The sequence below is a fragment of the Aythya ferina genome, assembly GCF_964211825.1.
Source record: "Aythya ferina genome assembly, chromosome: 1".
NCBI lineage: Eukaryota > Metazoa > Chordata > Aves > Anseriformes > Anatidae > Aythya > Aythya ferina.
This window is the reverse complement of record NC_140296.1, coordinates 157,416,069-157,437,107: the sequence shown is the minus strand read 5'-3', so window position 1 is coordinate 157,437,107 and position 21,039 is coordinate 157,416,069. Positions and strand designations below refer to the sequence as shown.

The 21,039-nt window shown below is 39.0% G+C and overlaps 1 protein-coding gene across 2 annotated transcripts in view; it reads left to right on the top strand.

The window, feature by feature from the left end:
• The first annotated feature begins 8,637 nt into the window (after positions 1-8,637).
• KITLG (KIT ligand) overlaps positions 8,638-21,039 on the top strand; it is a 55,696-nt gene continuing 43,294 nt past the window's right edge. Inside the window, exon 1 of one of the 2 annotated variants that reach the window (XM_084506685.1) lies at positions 8,638-8,882. In XM_084506685.1, coding sequence (XP_084362811.1) covers positions 8,868-8,882 — 15 coding nt within the window. In that variant the 5' untranslated portion in view covers positions 8,638-8,867. The remainder of the gene's footprint in view (positions 8,883-21,039) is intronic. The other variant, XM_084506686.1, reaches the window with a different exon arrangement.

Genomic DNA, 21,039 nt, shown 5'->3' with positions numbered 1-21,039 from the left:
GCTTCATGTACAGAGTGCCAAAGCTCCTGGGGAAAGAATGCCATTAGGGGCAGCAGGATTTGTTGGCAATTTTTAGCAGCTGGCTCCTGTCATATTTAACCAAATAATTTCCAGTACAGGCCTGAAGTGTTCAGTCCTCATCTCTAGATAAGCTCAGCTCCTGTCTGTCAGAATAAACACGAATTCTTTAAGCCTTGTTTTAACAGGGTAGGCTACGATAAAGGAAAAAGAATGGAATTTATCAAAATCATACTATGATTTTCCTATAAAAAGGCATTAAAAATGTTAAATTATTGGCTTAGAGAAAAGCAGAGATTTGTTAGATATAAGAAAAGTAATAAATTACCAGAAGTATATTAATTGCTCTTGTGTAAATTCTGCAATAATTAAAGAACACAAAGGAACTAAATGATATTTAAAGACAGGTTGTTTAGAATAAAAAAGTAATTGTATTTTACAAGATACAGAGCTTATGCAATTAATCACAATACAATTAAAGAATAACTTAAGAAAATGTATATAAGACTGGAATTAAATGCAGAACAAAAATATTCACATTATTTTTTTTCTCTTTTTTTTTTTCTCTCTCATATGCTATCTTAATACTTTCTGAAATAATCCATTCACTTAATCTAGGAAGGACTAAGGGAGAAAATATGGTAAATCACCTTTCTCAAGCTGCTGAAAATTATGACTGTTAGACAGTATTGCATGACACAGACAGAGAGAAAGAAAATGAAAATCATTAAGCTCAGTCCCTCAGAGCTGGAAACTCTAGGGAAAGAGTTGTCACATGAATCTGTCCTTCTGAAAACAATACATTAAATTCATATTACTTCATAAAGGAAGGCAGACTGAAATACATTTCCTTTTTATAACCACTCTTTAAAATTAGCAAATGACTTAATAGATTGGATATATTACATGAAAATTATTACCATTTAAAAAATCTCACATTTGTGTTGCAGCCCTCCATTTTGGTTTATTTCCAAAACTGTGTGGGAAAAAATATATATCTCCTCTTCATACTTCTTGATTCTCTATCCTGTCAGAGCTCATGGGTTGTGAGTAGGTCAGTACTGCCATGTTAATGAAACTGACAATCAAAGCAAAGTAGTTTAATTCTGTATTTTCTTATGCAATTAAACCCACAGTCAAGTAAAGAGTCAATTTGCAGGAATTAAACTATTGGACAAATCTACTTTCAAATATTTCTTATCAATCTAACTGGATAAGAAATCTCTTCTGAATGAGGCCTCCTTCCACAGCTGTACTCAAAACACACAGTCACACAGAATCCTTTAAAATAGGATTATCATTAACTTCCAACCTTTCCCTCTCTCTGTTATCTTTAAAGAGATATCTAAAGCAAATTCGTGATCTCCCAGAAAGGGTCTGGTCTCAGTGTCTGTTCTTCCTGTCCTCTCTTCTTCAGCAGTTGGAAAGCTTTAGCTCTTTGTTTCCCTGAAGTAATACATAGGGATAACAAGAGTAGGCAATTTGTCACTGTACAATAACCTCTTGTTGACAATGAAATCTTACCTGGTGAGCTCCAATACTAGAGGACCTTCAAGTGAAGAAGATAAAGCTTCACTATGAAGTAATTCTGCTTTTTTTTTTTTTTTTTTTCTTTTTCATGGACTGCTTTGATTGCAATTCCAAACCTCAAAAGAGAGGAAATTCCAGAAATTACTGCACAGGTGCTGTGGTTGGGCATTTCCCAAACACCTGTTTTACTAAACTTTTTTTTTTTTTTTTTTTTTTTTTTTTTTTTTTTAAATATAATTTGCAAATACTATTTTTAGTGTCAGAAGAGGTAATCCAAACCACAGCTTTGGGCCTGGACCCATTCTCTGGCCCTAGGGTAAGTGGCAGAGGATGGTTTGTGTCCATGCAGCCAAACTCTCTTCCTCCCCCAGAACAGGGGGAACTGCCTTTTGGAAGCAGTTCTTGGCTTGCAATTTTCCTCTGACTGAGCTCAGGCTTGGAGAACAGTGGATGGACCAGAACTGTGCCAAACAGAGTGCTAAAAACTAAACACCACAGACCATTGCATGCCAGTACTTGAGCCCATACTTAGTCTCTGTTTTGTTTATTAGTGTGCATATTGCCAGTAGGTTGGGCAGGAGGATCAAAAAGCAGTAGGGAAAGAAAAGAACTATTTATGGTAAAGGACAACTTTGGCCCAAGAACAAACATGTATAAATTAACCATGAATATATTAGGCTTCAAATTAAAAGTAGTTTTCCAACTATGAGATGAGTCAAATTCTAAAACATCACTCCCATAAACCAGCAGGGGCAAGAAACTTAACTCATTTTATGCTGAAAATGGGTAAAACTTTGAAAGGGCTGAATGATATAGTTTCTCTTGATGGCAAGGGAATTCAACCTAGGATATCATTTTATTTCTGCATACATTTTAATCCTTCCCACATTCCTAATGTAATCTGACTTCATCAAGGAAAAAGTGATGACATAATATGGCTCTGAAGTCACTGTACCTGATAATGTAATGTATCACTCCCTTCCTTCTGAGGGAATGCACTATACAAAAAAAATAATATATCTATATTTATAAATATATGTAAATAAATAAATATAAATATAAATATAAATATAAATATAAATATAAATATAAATATAAATATAAATATAAATATAAATATAAATATAAATATAAATATAAATATTATATATAATAAGTACACATATATATATTTATGAATATATATATATGTTTTCATTGAACAGAAATAGTCTCAGTTTTCCCTGTAAACAGTGAATATTTATATACAATGCCACTTACACAGCTTTTTGTTTTCAAATGAACCCATTTTACCATGAAACTCCCTAGGGTTGTAATTACTGTGAGTAGGATGACATAGACTAATGCAAATCAAGAGATATAGGGAAAAAAAAAAAAGGGATCAGATATATGTATTTCTCATACATTTGTCACCTCTAAATTACTGGAATCGAAATAGGAATATATCAAGGAACTACTTAAGCATGGCACAAATGCCAAACTGTTATTTTATTTTGTTTGAAAATGGAATTGTACATGCAAAATAACGTGTTTTTTTTGTTTTTTTTTGGTTTTTTTCTTTTCTTGTTGAGACTATATAACTATAATTAATGCATTAGGTTGTACAAACTGACAGGGAAACAACTGAATTTTAGAGATAATAAGCAGTGGTTGTCTCATACTGTAATAAACATCTAGTTGCACTGTAGATGTCTAAGATGATGTACCAGCTTGAGTCTGCCTAGCTCCAACATTGCCTGCCTTGGTGACCATACAGCACAATTGTTCTCTTTTTCTTCCAAGGTAGAAAATAGGGCAAAATGGGAGGTGAATTAAATATCATATGAATATTGGAAAAATAATTATTGTTTAATATAGTAACTAAAATTCTTTGTAATTATGTAGGCAGTGTGCATTACACTGTTTGTGAATATGGTACTCAGAAGCATGAACTCCAGTACTTTTGAATAATCATGCCTCTGGTATTCCCGTTTAAGAAGCAGTGACAAAACTTCTTCCTATCTAAATAAAAGCCTGTGGACACTAAAATTCCACCTACTGTAAATATGGGGATAGGATTTCATCCCTAGAAGTCAGACCAACAGCAGCATCTTGAAGAAATCAGAATGTGTTGGATAAATGACTGCTCTTTTCATCTGGCATGTCGGGGGACACTCCAAAGTAGACAGCTGGCAAACTGCAGGAAGAGAGGACTAACTGCATCTGTGGAGGACAGTACTCTAGAATTAGGACTAACTGCATTTGTTGAACAGAGAATTGAGCATTGCTCCCCAGTCTTCTAATTAAACTCAATTTCTTTGCAAAGAAAAGTAAATTGCCCTTGCAGGTTGGGTATTCCACCACTGCAGAAACAGGATAAAGATGTTTGGACTGTGGTAACCAAGGCCTTGCCGAACAGTGCAGAACACATAGCCACTAGCAGCTATCACTGCATGGTACACTGAAGTTACTTTACACCTCAAGGCTTGGAAAACAGCCAGTTTGTCACTCCTGATACAAACTCTGGCCTCTTTCTGACTGAACATGAAGACCAGTGCTGGATGGGCACCATTTATCCCTGCAACCTCTGTTACTGTGAAAGGAAACAGAGGCATGTGATCAGAGTAACCACAGTGCGCTCCAGCAGGTCTCCCTGCTCTGGACAACTGAGTAACTTTCAAGATCACACATGTAACTAGTTCCTCAAAAGGAGATGTAGTGTTTTTGATTGTGATCCCAGATGAATCAGACCCCTCTTAGAACAGATCTGAGAAAAAAAAAACGTGAGTTAAGACTGAAGAAAAAAATAATAAAAAAAAATATTTCAATTGCTGCTATTCTCTGATCTTCTTGGAACCGATAGTGGTTGTAAAATGTTACAAGAGTTTCAAGAAGCCTCAGATTTCTGTTAATGTCTATGAACATCTGAAGGGCCATCAGAAGCCAAAGGGCGTCTGCCAAAAATCACAGAACTCTGGCTGCACCATTTTTTCCCAATTTATGTCCTCTATGTGCCCTTTTTTCTAGTTGAGAATTCCCTCATGCCAGTGAGGTCTTCAGATGCTCATTTAATACTGCTTTAGAACCTTTGTATATTGAAGGAATAGAAGAAAGAATCTTTCATGTAAGTTGGGAAATGGTCACTTACTTTTCAGTAGCTTCAATTGTATTTATTACAGACTCTGACCGAGTTCTAATAATGTCAGTGCAACTTCCTATTCTGGCCTTTATGAGTTGCAATATTAAAACAAAGTATCTCTGGCATGCTAATTATCCTGCTGTAAAATCCTCATGGAAATAAAACTGTCATTTTACTGTGAAGTAAAACAGCAAAGAGAGCAACATACAGAAATAATTTTAGTTTTTCAGTAAAAGTTTGTCATTCCTTCTTTCCACCAGTCCAGGAGAGTAGTATGAACAAAGTCAACTTCCAATGAAAACAAAGACTGCACTCTAGGTTTGTCTACCTGTTTACTTTCGAAGCTGCTTCTGGGCAATGAAATCTCACACAATACTGTACAACTGCAGCCTCCTTCAGTGGCACTCCTCGATAAGGTTTCCAGTTCTTTGAAGCCACCTGGCTCCATTCTTATGCTGCACTACCTTCTTCTTTTTCCTGAATCTGCATGGTTTTTGGATAGTAGAGATGTTTTCTTTTCTATTTTATTTTATTTTATTTTATTTTATTTTATTTTATTTTATTTTATTTATTTTATTTTCAGAAAGAGCTTATTGAGGTACTGAGCTGTTGTCAGTTCAACAAATAATTAGCGATTTTACTTTAAAATTGTATTATTATCTACAAAATCCCGGTCCATACTAATACACTGCGGTGAGTCAAATAGTTATGTGAAAACTGCATCCCTCAAATTAACCTTTAGAACCAGATCACATGAAGGAAAAAACACAGCTGCATCCTGTGCTCTTACAGTGTGCACTGAAATAAAACTGGCTTCATAGTGGTGTAGGTGCCCCCATGGATCTAAGTCTTGATTGAGTCATTCTCTTACTTACTGATTAGTACTACTGCAGAAGTTTTTCCTGACATTTATATAAAGCACGAAGGACTTATGGTGCTTTATAAATAAATAAATAAATAAATAAAGTAACTTTGGAGACTGTCAGGCATAAGAACAAGTCTTAATTAGAAATTCAAATGAAACTTTGCTCCACGATATGAAAGTGGGCAAATGCTGCAGACAGCCTCTGTGCCAGCGAAGGTCCCCATGCACTCACAGTCTTTAACAGATGAGATGGGATTAGTGTGTTATCCATCTAATATCTACATACTGTTGTTTGCCCTCACAATTTAGATGGTTTCATAGGAGAATATTTTTGAATTTTCCAGACTGTCATGGAGCATTTTTTAACTCTGCAACATCAGCTGCTGAAGCTAGATCTGATTTTGCATACTCCTTGATTCTGGCTGCTCCAACAAAAAGCCAAGCTACTGACGCACCAAGTGAGCTCATTCATAGTGGTAAGCTCACTCTCATGAGCTCCAGCTTATTCTCATGGTTGGAGTTATATAAAGCACAGCAGATATTCCACAAAATTTTAGAATAAACAGCATTTAGCAGCCATTTCTCACCTGCAGAAGATGGTGAGACTCCAACATTCACAGTAGACTGGAAAGACTTCATTTATGCTTCATTTGTTGCTATTTCCATATACATAGAACAGCACTCCTGGTGAAGGACAATCCTGTTCAGTGGGTGGAACCAAATCCTATGAAGAGCTGGGATGACCAGCACTATTTCCATAGCTTCCCTGTGAAGAAACAGGTTTTCACAGAACTGTGAGAGGAGCCTGTGTTCACCCTCAGGCATTTAGAACTGCAAATGAGGTAAACCATAAAAGACTGAATGTGGTTTGCAGTTGTGCTTTGGAAACCTACCACACAATGCTCTAACAGTCCATGGCTAACCTGTGCTTACTTGGTAAGTCAACAGTCACTTCTGTGCTGGAAATGGGAAAGACTAATAAAAACATGTTTTCTTATGGGTTTCGGACATAAATAATTAATGTGTTTAAACTATTAAACTCTGAGTTTCAGAGAAAAAGAATTTCCAAACTGTACTGAGGCCAAAGACAACAGCAATATGCATGTAAATTGTCTATGTGAAGGAAGAGATGAAAAGGGCATTAATCCATTATAGGTGGGCTTGGCTGAATGCAAAGGCAAGTTCAAGGACTCAGATAAGGGATAGACAGAAAAGATGGAGGATGCCTGGGTGGTAAAGAAACCTATTAGAGTCCCAAGTCTTATCCTCTCTGCATTGACAGGGTTATGCAGGGCATCCATTTAAGCTTTTCTGTGATGACTAATGGTGGACTGTGACAGAGCTCAAAGCAGAGAAAGACCAGAAGTGTTTCCCATAAGGTAGGTAGCTGCTATGACAGACTGCTCTTTCACACTTTCCAGTGCTTCTCCCCAGGAGACTAAACCTGTCATCTGTTCAAAGGAGGAAATATGCTGCAACATTTTAATTTCCTGGCCCTATTTACTAAATGTGTATACAGTGAAAGCAGTAAGGGTTAATCACTTCTAGGTAATATAGAAAATATCCTTTCAGCAGGTGTATTTTTTTTTTTTTTAAACAGGCTTCCTCCCTTCTCCTACTTATCTAGTGCTTGAATCACTGCCGTTTAGAGGCAGAAGGACATACAAAACAGTCTGATAAGAAGGTAACACAGGAACTGCAAGGTAATTCAGCATGGTAGTAATCAAGAAGTGAAGAAAAAAGTTTTGAACTCAGCAGTAGCCTGATGCTGTAAAATAATAATATTATCTGAGTTTTCTGTATTGGATGTGGAGGCACAATGAGATTAGATGTTTATCTGTCCTGCACTGAAACCCAAATATTCAGTGGAGCTGAGGACGCATTTTATTTTAATTTTATTTTATTTTATTTTATTTATTTTATTTTATTTTATTTTATTTTATTTTATTTTATTTTATTTTATTTTATTTTATTTTATTTTATTTTATTTTATTTTATTTTATTTTATTTTATTTTATTTTATTTTATGTGCCTTAAAAACTTATCTTTACTTTGGCCAGAACCGTAGACTTTTGAAAATGTATTATTAATTCTAAGCTAAAGCTAGACGAACTTTTTCTAGTGGAATGCCTTACTGTGCACTTTGTGGTAACGCATCTAATCTCCCTTGGGAAATGACCACTGACTTGGGCAGACTATTCTCTTTTCATTGATTGCTAACGTGCTCTTTAATCATCATTAAAGATTGCCGTCTCAGGAAATGGCAGATCCATAAACCGCTCGTCTTTCCACCTCATGCATGCCGGAGGTTTCGTCTGCAGGAACCTGACAGCCGTCTTCTCAGATGAGGACTCAAATCCTGCCGCTGCCGCTGGGATGGGTTTGCCAACAGGACGCCGCACGGCAAAACCCCAGCGCTTCTCCCCACCCCGCTGTATCATTTACAGAGCATGCAAATGCTCGCAGCGCGGTGCAACACCTGCAGGATGCCCTTCACGCAAGCATTAGGAGGCACTACTCAACAACTTTTCTGCGGCTGGAGCAGGTAAGCAGCCTTCTGCAGCTCGCTGGGGCACGCAGCCCGTGCCGGCCGCCCGTGCGAAGGTAGCACCGCCACGGGGGCCGCCGGCCGGGGCGAGGCGGCGACGGGCGCGGGGAGCCCAGTCCTGCGCTGCCCTGCCCGTCCCGTCGGGGACCGACGGTTCGTCCCGGCCGGCACCGATTCCTCGAGGGCACCGGGCTTCTCCAGCAGCCGCGCCCCGATGCAAAGACGGGCAGCGGGGTAGTACGAGCCCCCCGCCCGCCCGGGCTGGCCCCGGGCGCCCACCGCCCCGTCGGGGCGCCCGTGGGCGTCGGGCGAGTCCCCGCGGCGCTGCCCGCTGCCCTCCCGCGGTGGGAAGGGGCAGGCCAGGCTGGTTCCTGCCTCCAACTTCCCCCAAGTTTGCTCGGGTTTCCCCCCCTCCCAGCGGGATCCGCCTCGGCTCCGCGTCCTCCGGGAGGAGCGGGAGGGAGGAGAAAGGCGTGTCTTGCCGGGGCTGCCGCCGCCGCTGCTGCCGGAGGCAGATCGGGGATATAAAAGAGCTGGCCGGGCGCCGGCTGCGGCTCCACTCTGTGCCTGCGCTCACGCCGCGGCGAGAGGGGCACAGCGGGGCGCGCAGGGCGGCGGCGGGGAGGGGGAAGAGGAGGAGGTGGAAGAAGGCGGCAGGTAGCGCGGGGCTCGCTGTGGGCAACCCCAATGCGTGGACTATCCTCTGCTGCATTATGCTGGAGCTACAGTTCAGCTGAAGGGAGATTGCACACGGCCGGCTGGGCTGGACTGCAGCGCTGCCGTTCCTTATGAAGAAGGCACAAGTGAGTGCGGTCGGGGGGGCGGCGGGGCGATGCCGCGGGAGATACCTGCCTGCCTGCCTGATGGCAGGGGCCCAAGGGCAGCTTCCCGGCCGAGAAGGGCTCCCCAGGAGCGGGCAGGACCCCGGCGGCTGCTGGCTTGCACGTTGGGGTGGCGGGAGGTGGCTGCCGTTGGGTGCCCGGCCGCTGGCCCGCCAGGTGAGGGGCGCCGCGGGTGGGAACCGCCACCACCCAGAAGCGGTTTGGAAGCTGGGGGGGGAGGAATTTTCAAAAGGAAAACAAAACAAAATTTACCGCCAGGTCTTGTTCTCGGCGCCCGCAGCCCATGGAAAAGTTCCAGCAAGCGGGCCGGATCGGCTGCCTAGCCGTAAGAAACCTCGGAAAGCACTTGGAAAAAAAATTGCCGTAATAAATCAGTTGCCTGTGTTACACTGCTGAGCGTGGGCTACACGAACGGAGTGCAAAAACATGAAATAATTTGAGGCAACAGTGCTATGGCTGCTATTCTCAGTGGCTCCATTCAAGCCGCTTCGGCGTGCTGCACCGGGTCGGTGCTGTAGCTAGCGCCCTGGCATTCCTCCCTTCGCCCCCCCTCACCCTGCTGTGAAGAATTGCTCTGTATCCTTGTGGGGGTTTGTGCCTATTTCTTCAAGTTCTGTACAGATTACAATTGCCACACTGCGTGTATTTTCAGAGGAAAGCTAGGGGCAGGCAAAAGTAGAGAAAAGTGGAAAATTCATCTTGTAACAAGAAGCAGCTCAGGGAAGCTCTACAGAGAAAAGTTTAAGGCTTGACTCTATGAGGTGCCACTAACCTCCATCCTGGCTGACCTCCATGAGAGTAAGGCTGCTCAGAGCCAAGGCTGAGCTCCCAGACAGAACTGTGTAGACACACGCACTGTGGATCCTGCGCTGGGGGCTTTCATCTTCCCCTTCATTTCTTCTCAAGAAGCGAGATACTTTTTGCCTTCCCCTGTCCCATGGCAGCTGCTGGGTCCCCCACACACTGGCAGCCTGAAGACATCACCATACAATAATTGGAAAAGATATAAAATTTAAGAAAATGGGAGGCACCTTACTAAGGTCTTTGGGGCAGTTAAATACTTTTTCAAGAGATGACAGGAATTAGAAACACTTGCTTTTTGAAACGTATAAACCTCAGCTGGCCAAAGCACTGCAGAATGCACCCATGCTTGAGGAGGTATTAATTGCTGACTGTTAACTTTTGTGATGCTGAATTGCAGCGAGGTATAGCCCTAAATGATCGCTCTGAATTCTAGCAGTGTACATCCGTTGCTGCTGTTCCGTTTAGGTGACTAAAGATGCCTTGCACCTCCAAACTATTGTTTCAGACTTTATATACACACTTGGTCAAGTGTGCTGAATAGGTTATTAATCAGGAAGGGTCTCATTAAGCTGTAAGAGCTATATTTGTGTGCTGAGTTTTATGCATTCGCTTGATATTGGAGTGGAAGCAGTGAAGTCGTAAGATGTTATACTAGCCCACGGAAACATGCATGCTGGGCTGTTTCTTCAGAGAAGAAAAAACTGTTCAGTGAGCAAGCAAAGATTTACAAGTGCAAGCAGTCAAGCGTTTCATTTCCTATGAACTGTAAACTTCAAAAACCAACAGAGTACTTTTGCAAATTCAGAGCAAAGCAGGAATAATCCCTCTCTCCCACTAAACTGGGAAAGACAGGCAGTCCTGGCATTCGGTACCATATGGCTTGACTCAGGGGCTCAGGAGCTGTAGCCTGTGGAACAGCTTCTTGTCTTGGTGGTGAAGCATCTGTCAGCCTTCAAGCAGTTACGCTTCCTGCTTTTTGGAGACAGTGACAGACTCCTAGCTTTCCAAAGGATTGTTTCTTTCATTTTAAGGATTAGCAAACAAATGTGATACCAAACCATTAATCATTCCAGGGAGATCAGAGCAGGGGATACTTCAAGGAAGACTTTAAGCTGAAATCACGAAGACCCTTGTACAGAGAGCAAGTGAGCAAGAAGGAGGACTTTAATATGCTGTGGAACTCGGCACATTAAAGTGAATCTTCATGCTCTCCTGTGGCTAGTTTTCCTATTGTCTCATCCAATATCTGGCCTAGAGAAGAGATCAGGATTGGAAAGCTAGAAAATAAGTTAAGATTTCTTGACATAGATTCTGCAGTAAACTTACTAGAGAAAGTGAGAACCTCTACCTCACTGTACCTGGAAACATTTAGTAATACTTGGGTAGTGCTTGAAATAAATCAGGGATTTTGATGTTTAAGGTAATATTTCACAGGGAAAACATATAAGTAGTGTAGCTGAAGGAGCAGCTGAGTCATACATTGGTTCAAATGAAGTGCTGAAAGAGAGGAGGAGTGCTGAACGCTAGGCTAGAAGTGAACAGCTTGGTCAGTTTATTTACTTTAGTCTTAACCTGATAGACAGGGGGAACCGTAGAAGCATGCTCCCCAAGAGTGTCAGTCCTAACAGGATCTTTTTCTGAAATTGTAGATAGTCTGATAGTTATATAAACCCTTGTTTTAAATATACCAACCCCTCCTTGATATATACATGTATAGTGGTAATGCCTTTAGAAATACAATTAAACTTTTAGGGTCCAGTCATACAAGTCTTTTTTCAATGGGACTTTTCCTATGAATTAATCTTATTGAAGAATCACTTGTATGAGAGGATTTGCAGGGTTGCATACTTAGTGATTAAAACTATTATTGGAAGCGAGTTTATGTCATCTTTGCATGCCAATATTACAACACAAGAATACCACTGATGTCTGGACAGCTTTTTACATTTTGAAAATAGGATGACTGAAGCTGATACAATCTTACAAAAACATGTAGCAGGTTTCTGATTTCCTTGTTCTTTGTTAGATTCAAAGACAATCTAAATAGGATTAAGTTACTGAGAAATATGCTGCAAGGAGAGATCATGCATGAGGCTAACTCAGAAGGGTTCTGATGTTACGGACTGTCCGGTATTTGGGTTGTGTACTCGATCTTCAGCTGTGGGTTAGATGCACAACTTCTTAGAAACCTCAGTGCTAGAAGGGTCTTAGATCTGAACTTGGCTTTTTACCTCTAAATGCACGTATTATTGCTAGTAGTTAAATGATCTCCGTAAGTTGTCCTGTCCAGAGTATGTTTGTGTTACTGTTATGGGAGCCTCTGTAGGCATTATTATGGGAAAAAATTACCTGTAAAAAAAAGTTAGTATGCAAATTACCTGTTCCTGGCTTATATTGGTGGGCTAAAACAGAAATACAAAGGAGATATTTGATACATTTGTGTGAGCTTGCAGAACCCTTATTTGTCAGCTGTGATCTTCAATCTACCTTGCCCATTCTACAAGAAAATGAACATGAAGCACTAGAAGATACTTGGAGCTCATGGTGAGCATAGACCTGCTGCTCATCAGATAAAGAGAACTGGTTATCAGATAGACAAAGAGAACTAGCTGGAGCCTGGAGGATGTTGTGCTATTCACTTTGAGTAATGGGATAAGGTCTCTTTCCTCTTTTCCAGAGTTTTTATTCTGCTTATGTGAGGTCAGTTTGTGAAAGTGGCAGTGGAGGACATCTTGGGCAGTTTATTCTTCACAAATTGTCATATGGAGACTACACAGCAGATAACCTGGAAGACTTTAGGGTAGGGGAGTATTTTGTAAAGGTTTCTCCTTCTTCCCCCCCCACCCTCCCGCCCCCTACATTATGTGTCTGTTAGTTTTTATCTCTGTGAACTACATTGCACTTGGCTTTATTGTTTAGATTGAGTCTTCTGACCTAGTCTGCTTTCTGACCTTGTTCTGCCATTGCACAAAAGTGTAGTTTCTCCTTCTGTGCAAGACATTTCAGCTGTTCAGGTACAGCTCTGCAAGCTGACAGTGCCATTCTCCAAGTTTTGTTATGTGACTTAATGGTATGCTGGCTCATGTAATCGCCATATTGTTCGTGAGTTAAGAGTTGGCAAGACACAGCCCTTGGCTTAGGTTGGGCAATGCTCAGTATGCAGTATGTAAACACAACACCCATTTATTTGAAGCAAGGCAGGAAAAATCTCCCTACGCAATTCCATTTGAGTGGTGTGGGAGCTGACAGAGGAAAATGAAAGTGTTTGTTCTTTCCCTGATCTTCAGTATGCCAACCCTGAGGCTCATCAGCCTTTTAAACACACTGCAAATGCTTGTTTCTTTTTCCTGTGCACTTGTAGAAAAAGGAGATGGACCAATGTAAGGTGAGTCGAGAGGGATTAGTTTTCCTCATTATTTTAGTAGATTGGCTGTTGTTTGCATTGTGTGTTGAGTCCTGTGGAAATATGCAAAACCAACATTCAGAAGTATTATCAATACTGAAATAACTGACTGTTAGGAGGCTGTAAAATATAGATTTCTTTGCTGGATGTATTTAATTATTGGCAAAAGTATCAGGTATTTATATTAGTATGAGAATGAAAAATAAAAATACATTCCAAACAACAACAACAAAAAAGTGTTAGGTATTTTATTGGATTAAAACTGGTAGCATGTATAATAACAGTGGTTAATGGAAGTAGATACACTAATGAAGACATTATTTCTACTGTAAGTCTAAATAAAAAACAGTTAAGGAGTTTAGATTAATGAACACTTTGGATCAAAATAACGCAGGAAATAAATTACCCCCTAATTTCCTATTGTTATCTAATAATCACTGAGTGAATGACTCGTTGCTTTTCCTGTTTAAACAGTGTTTAAATTACACAAGGTAAATGGGTGGGATAACCATTTTAAATCCAATTAGGAATTTTCTGCTTTATGCATGTTCTTGTGCTGTTGTTGCTATGTGGAGCAGATTTAAGTTTGGGTGCAAGGCAAAAATAGCATCAAATTTAAGAAGTCACTGCTGGTATTCCCTAAGGGAGGCACTTGTGTTATTCACTGCTAGTGCTGTGCTTTGGAGCATACTGTTTTGCAAAGTCCTGAGCCTCCAGATCAACACTTCAAGACGAGGTGGTGCAGTCTGAGGGGTGCAGGCTCCCCCCTGCAGGCCCAGTGCTGTGCACTGATGGTGGTCAGGTCTTCAGGGAATTCCTGGAGGGGTCTTTCAACCAGGTCTACTGCAGACCCTGCTTTCAGACACCTGCTAGGTCTAAATCTTCGCTGCTGTTAAACAGCATTTGTAAATATGTGGAAACAGCAGTATTTGGTGTTTTGTTTGTTTGTTTTCATTTTCTTCTTTAGTGCTTCAAATCTTACTGGATAGAGAAGATCAGGTACAGGATCTTCCAGGTCCTATTTAGCCCAAGCCTTAAGAGCTACCTCTTCTCACGTCTACAATTTGGTGCCTGTTTAACCGCCATTCATGTGGTGTTTCTTAATGTTCCAGTGAAGACTTTCTAGGAATCAGTCTGAGTATCTTGGTATTCTCTCCACCCTTATTGACTTCCCACTACTTTTGGGCTGTGGAGATGGGGAGTCAGAGAGGGGTGTGTTCTGGCAGCCATGGAGCACAGCTGGATTGCAGACCAGCTCAGACCAATACTACCAGGTTTAGTCTGAACCACCATAAAATGATGCGTGTGTGGTCTACAGAGATTAAATGTGGATTAGCCTTGATTCGGTCCATGTAGAAAAAGGCTAATCTAAAATAATTTAGTTGAGTACACTCACCAGACTGAGACAGACCCAGATTCCAATCTTTTCTCTGGGGGGAACTCAAGTCTCTAAGGAGGGTCTAACTATCCACTCCATTTTGTTGAATCCGTTCTACTTTGTATAAGTAATTATGCATTGTGCCAGAGGAAAAAAAAAGTAATAAAAAAAATCATAACTTTACTGTTGCTCCAAATCTGAACTGGGTCCATGCATATGAAGATTTTAACTCTTCTGGGTTAAGTCATACTTTAAGACCAAATTAAGTAAACTGCTAGGTTTATTTGTTCAATCTCAAAGGGGGCTGACACATAATTTAGGAATGTAGGGGGGATTACCTTTCAGGCCATAAGGCCAAAATCACAGTTTGTGAATTATGCCAGCCTTTAAACCTCCAGAAAGATTTAGGAGTCTGCAAATCAAAGTCTGTAAAAATCAGTCAGCCAGTCCTACCTATTTATGTAACTTGGTATTTCTAAGTGTGGTCATCCATGTGACTGAATCTAGCTTCAACACAATCACATTAACTGTCTCAGTGAAAATAAATTCTCATCTAGTGTCTTCATCTGGTCTGCTGCCTTTCGTTCATTCTGCTGCCAAGCTCCAAGGACTTTAATTCACTGACAGTTAAGACCATGTATAAGTTTAGTCCAGTCTGCTCTACCATCTCTTCATTACAAATATTTTAACAAGTTTAGAAGCACCCTAAGTTTTGCTTTAGAAATATCTTAAGTATATGAAGTCTATTTATTTATTTATTTATTGTGTGATAGGAACTGAATTCTGCATTTGCTTTGGCTGGGATCTCTCTGATGTGGGCAGGATCACATATACTGATAGTCTTGTAGTGTCTTTCTTCATACATGAATGGCACTTCCTTTTTTTTTTTTTTTTTTTTTTTTTTTCTTTGCAACTACTGAAAACAGGGAAGGAGTCCATATATCTCATCCCATTTAACCCATGTACACATATATACAGAGGAGCACACACCATGCAAAAACAGTGATACACATTAAGTATTCTTTGTATGTCAGCCTGCGCTTGTGCACAAACTTGTATGCAGTTTAGGTCTAACAGTGGTGTGCAATCCTTCTGCCCAAGAGGTTTGAAAGTCTGTGTGTAACATGGGAATAGCTGAACCCTGGGAATGTCCAGGTTCAGTCTAGAATAACTTGTGTGCAGAAATACACGCCAACTGTGTATTTCCTTTACAGCACAGACATAAACTGTGTGTGAATTCGCACTGTACTTTACTGCAAAAGAAGTAAGGCAGAGGATAAATGAATACTTTGACACAATAGAACTTCCTCAGAATAAAACTTTATCTGAGTCCTACTCTGGATAATCTTAAACCATTTTGTCAACTGTATCTGTAACTTTCTCTTTGTGTGTTTTTGTTCTTTGTGAAACATAGTATTCAGTGACAGGTAAGGTGCATTCCTCATTTTCTGAGGAAGAACTTAGTGATCCTTTTGTTGTTGTTGTTGCTATTGTTGTTTTTTCCTTTCTGAAAGAGACCTTATGATGATACCTGAAAAAATATATATTTGTATATGAATTTTCCATTTGAATATGGAAGTCAGAGGGAAAAAAATATAAAAATTTATTGGCTACATTGTACTTGTTAGGTAGCAGCAAACCAATATATGCATTCTGTTTATGTATGATACATCATCTCTGGTGGATTCATGGGTCTGTTTGGTAACACATGACCTTTAATTACTTTTGAAAAAAGGTTATCCTGGTGATATTAGCCAGACTGTGAAACTAATTTGTGCATGTCCTGACAATTTATGTCCATTTAAAATAGAGAATAAACCCTGTGCAAATCACACAGCACCTCTCTTTGTAAGAGTTGCTCCTGGACAAAAGAATGAGCTTACAGTGTGTTCAGAACATACTGAAATCTCAGAGTAATGCCCTGATGTACAAGGCTCATTATTTTGAAATATGCCTGTACACATGGAGGTTTTAGGGTGTTCAGGGATTCAGTCAATTGTTTCTTTGTTTCATGTTGATCCAAAAAATTCCTCTGTTTATGGAGATTTCATAATTGTGTATAGAATGGGAGTAGGATACTGAGCTGCTGACTTTTGTGCTCAAACTGAAATAATGGACTGAAGTAAGGCAGTGAGGACTCAGTGAGGACTCAGAATTGATACACTTAAATTAATAATATATGCAAAAAAAAAATAAATCACAAATGAAAAGAAATGCATAGAAATTTAAGGAGGTTGAAATTTAAACATGCTAACAATTTTTTATAAAGAAGTCCTATGCTCCAGACCTCTAATTTCCAGCCTCCATTTGCTAGTTATTAAGTGAAGTCAGCAAAATTTGTCTTTTGCAGAAAATGACAAGCAGACAACATTATGCATTATTTCTTTAAACTGATACAGATCTACATGTCAGATCTTCTTGAATTTTTTTTTTTTTTTTTTTTTTTTTTTTTTTTTTTTTTGTTACAACTTTGAAGCATGCAGGAATAGGAACATTAGTCAACCAAATGAAGTTAGGAAGCTTGTATAACACTGCTTGGCACCCTCTTTCATTCGGATTAAAAAAAAAAATAAATGTTCTCGAATGAACTTTTTGGTGGTTATTTAAAAAAGGTAAAAAGATCTCCAATATTCATAATTGCTGTCTTTTTGAAATTACTATGGTTCCACAGTGTGTGGATTACATTCCCATTCTAATAGCAAAAACTATCAGTGCTGTACTTGACACAAGTTTTAATGGTTCTGATGTGTATTATATTCTTTATTTTCAAGGAAATATGAAACTTATTTATAAACTGTAAGTTTAAATACTGTCGCTGAAGCTGCTTTGATCTTCTGTATTATAATCCCTGGCAAAGAATGTGCCCTAGATGTGCCATGCAGTCTCTAAATCTGTGTCCTTTTAAAATTCTGGCCATAAGCATAGTCTGCTTCAAACTGTTTTGTTAAATTTCTTCAGTATTTGTTCCATTAGTAGTGTAAAGCTGGGTGGTGAGAGCCCTCTTTTCAGACTAGTAAAATCAGTGAAAATCTTGTTTTTTAAAATTTGGTGAAGGCTGGACTCCATTCCCAAGCAGTGTTTGTAATACCCCATAAATTGTCTTCTACTACAGATGGAAGAAGATTTTGTCATTGTGACCAAAATTTCTGGAATTCATTTTCTATTGTCAAGCAAACATCTAAAAATGATTGTGCATTTCTCCATCTTCTCTCTCTCTCCCCATTTAAACAGAAAATAGTTCTACACTAATTTCTTCATGCACCTTTCCTGGCCTCAGCTGCATTTAAGTCTCTTTAAAATAAAAGTTCTGCGCTTCTGAAAACCAAAATCTGTAAGGTTTCTCTTTCACTGCTCTGTTTCTTTCCACTCATTCAAAGCTTCATCTCTGGTGGGTGTTTTCTACAGGTTCTTAGTAGTCTGTTGAGTGGCCATTTTTATTTCCTATCAACTTTTTGAGACCCACTTCAAAAATTAACCTCTTCAATAACCTCTGTTTACTGCATTTCATCTTGTCTGTAAAAAATTAAGCATTTTGGGATTAGAAGGAATCTCCTGTTCTGTGGAATATTTTAATTTATGTGATCACAGCACATAACCTAACTGAAAAGCCCTCTGAAATATTGGTCTGCCACTCTGGAAGTGACACTACTTCTTCCTCCTTAATATATTAATGAAATTTGTGCTTTTTTTGGAAGAGTCAGATACTTATTGAGATCAAAGGAAATTCTTGTAGAAGTAATTGTTGCTGCTTTCTGCCGTATCTCTTAGCTTTATTATGTAACTATATTAGAAATATCTAATTCAGTGATTTCATTTGTCCTTTACATCAAATGGGGTGAATTTCTTGGTTTTTATTTTTTTTTCTTCACTTTCTTTCTCATCAGCATTTTTTTTTTTTTTAAATCTCACGTGCAGGTTTTAGTGATCAACTAGATATCTGCCACTAATAGATTGTCTGCAGCACTTTTGGTCATTTCATGCTGCAACAGAATGTTGTTGACTTCTACAAATGGTCTGAGATACGTAAAGTTAATCTGATTTTAGCCTACTGGTTTATTTCTATTGCAACAAATACCTCATGTTTTGTGCCCAAAACCATTACTTCAGTTTCTGTTGAATTTGTACCTGTTTGAAGTGGTAGTTGTCCAACTGTTATGTGCTTTTTGGCTTTATCTGCTATGGTTGCTTCATCTTTTTAACCTACATGTTCCATTACTTATTTCAGATTAAATGGCACAATTCCAGCATTAGGAAGAATTTTTTTCTTGTGCAAACTGACAAGTATCACTTGATAAGGAACTGTATCACTTATGATACACTAACTCAAATCTTATTGGAATTTTGGAGTATAGACATTGAAAAATGTATACTTTTGAGGAGATTTGCACTAATCTCAGTGATGGGATATATTTTCTATAGGATTAATTCCAGAAGTCAAAAAAAATTTTGTGATAGGCCAGGCAACTTAACGTCTGTTCTTTTAAAAGAGTAATTCTAGGAAACTTTGGAGAACTAGCTGTATAAGAATCTAAGAATCATATTAGATCATGTCAATATTTACATGAGTTTTCCTATCAGCACATCTGTAGCAAGGCTGCAGTTGAACGTGCATCACAATTGTTTCACTATTGATAACTATAGTTCTTTCTAATTCCCACAATATCTTTTGACCAAAAGTAAAGCTTTATAAGAATTAAACTTACTACACACAATTTACAACTGCATTTTTTCTAAGTAACCCCCATGAAAATCATCACTAAAATCAAAGAAAAAATGCAGTTTCTTTCAAAGGGTTTTGTTTTGTTTCACCATTGCAAATGTTGTGAAGATATCTACATTTTATCAGTTACTTACTAAATTCAAAGTACTGTATTACTGGTGTCTTAAAAATTATATGTTAAAGGCATGTGCATTTAACAGGCATTTATATTTCTCAAAAATTGTAAAGAATTGAAAGATTGTACTTGCATGTTGATATATATCAGAGGAATGTGTCCGGTCTTCACAAATCACCTGGATACTAGAGTTACAGTTTGTGTGGAAGGGTCTAGAGTTTTGGGCTGGATATAGCTTACAACTCAGGTTAATTTTACAGTAAAGGCAAGGTGTTCATAACTTGGAAAAAATCAGTGATCATGGCGTTCCCTTCATTTTCTTAAATACGCAGTAACTCTTAACACATTTACTCTTAATTCATGTCTTCAGAGTTAATGAATATGTCCAGAGTTTAAAAAGGATTTTTTCTTAACAGCTTAACTCTATTGTTGTGTTGTCAGTAGATCTGTATTTAAATCACTCAATACGAGGAAGGTGGGAACTCTGTATTAAGAGCTTAATAAAAGGAATAGAAAATCCCAGCTCCTGTAAAAGAAATGTTTTAATGTAATAAGATTCTTTGTGTTTCAAAATGGGTGAATAAAGGGAAAGTGATGCAGTGACCTGCTTAGATTGTCTCCCCTAAAAAGGTCTAAGAAAAAAACTAAGTAGCCCCATATTGTATGTTCCTTATCATAACAGTCTGAGGAAAAATGGTATCGGGACAGAAAGCAAAGTGTAGGAATAAGTTGTTAATTTGTAACATGGTAAAGCCTAAGTGATGATGTTCTTTAATTGTCAGCAACCTCATATAGTTCAATCTGGAAGGAGGGTTCACAGATTGATGACAACATGTGCAGGCTACATAAATTACTCAGGTTAATTGAAACTAAAAGAGATTCTGAGGAACTTTTTAAAGGTTTAGAGAAGACAGGAGAACAGATGGCATGATGGCAAATGGAGTTCATTGTGTGGAAGTGCAGGGAGATGCATTTTGGAAAGAGTATTTTGAACTAATTGTAACTACATAAAAAACAGTAGTTTTCATCAGTTGAAAAATACTTCCAAGCTCTTTTTTAATTTTTTTGTATCTATACATGGTCAAGAAAAATGGATGAAAAATCTGTGTGTTGTACCTGTGGTAGGACAAACTAACCAAGATACTGGATTGTAGAGGAAGCAGAAAGAGAAACATAAAAAGTGTAATGTTTTTATGATGGTGATAGTCAGCCACCTTGAACAAAGTCCCTGTTGCTCCATCAGAAAAAGGAACATAACAGAAATAGTAATCCCAAAATAGACAAAAACATTACATGGAAACAATTTGTGCATGAAGGTGGACTGAAAGCTGAAGGAAAGAAGCTACTGAGAGAGATGTCTAGAAAGAGTAGTATACAAGTAGTGGAGAGGATGATTATGGGACTTTACTGATCTTTTCATTGTTACAGGAGCAAAAAAAGATATTCAACACAGTAGAAAGTCAGAAGATGCTAAAACAGGCAGTGTTACTTTCACACACAATTACTAGTCTGGAAAGCTTTTTGACACTGGGTATAATATCACTTGAAGTACAGCTTGATAAATGTCAGAGCAGCCCAAGAGGTCACTAGTTGAAGAGAAGTTCCAGTCTTCTCATCCTTGCACATCTCTTTTCCTTCTCCAGTCATTCCTCAGAGATTAGTTTTGTGTCTCTGAGTTGAATTAACTAATCACTGTCT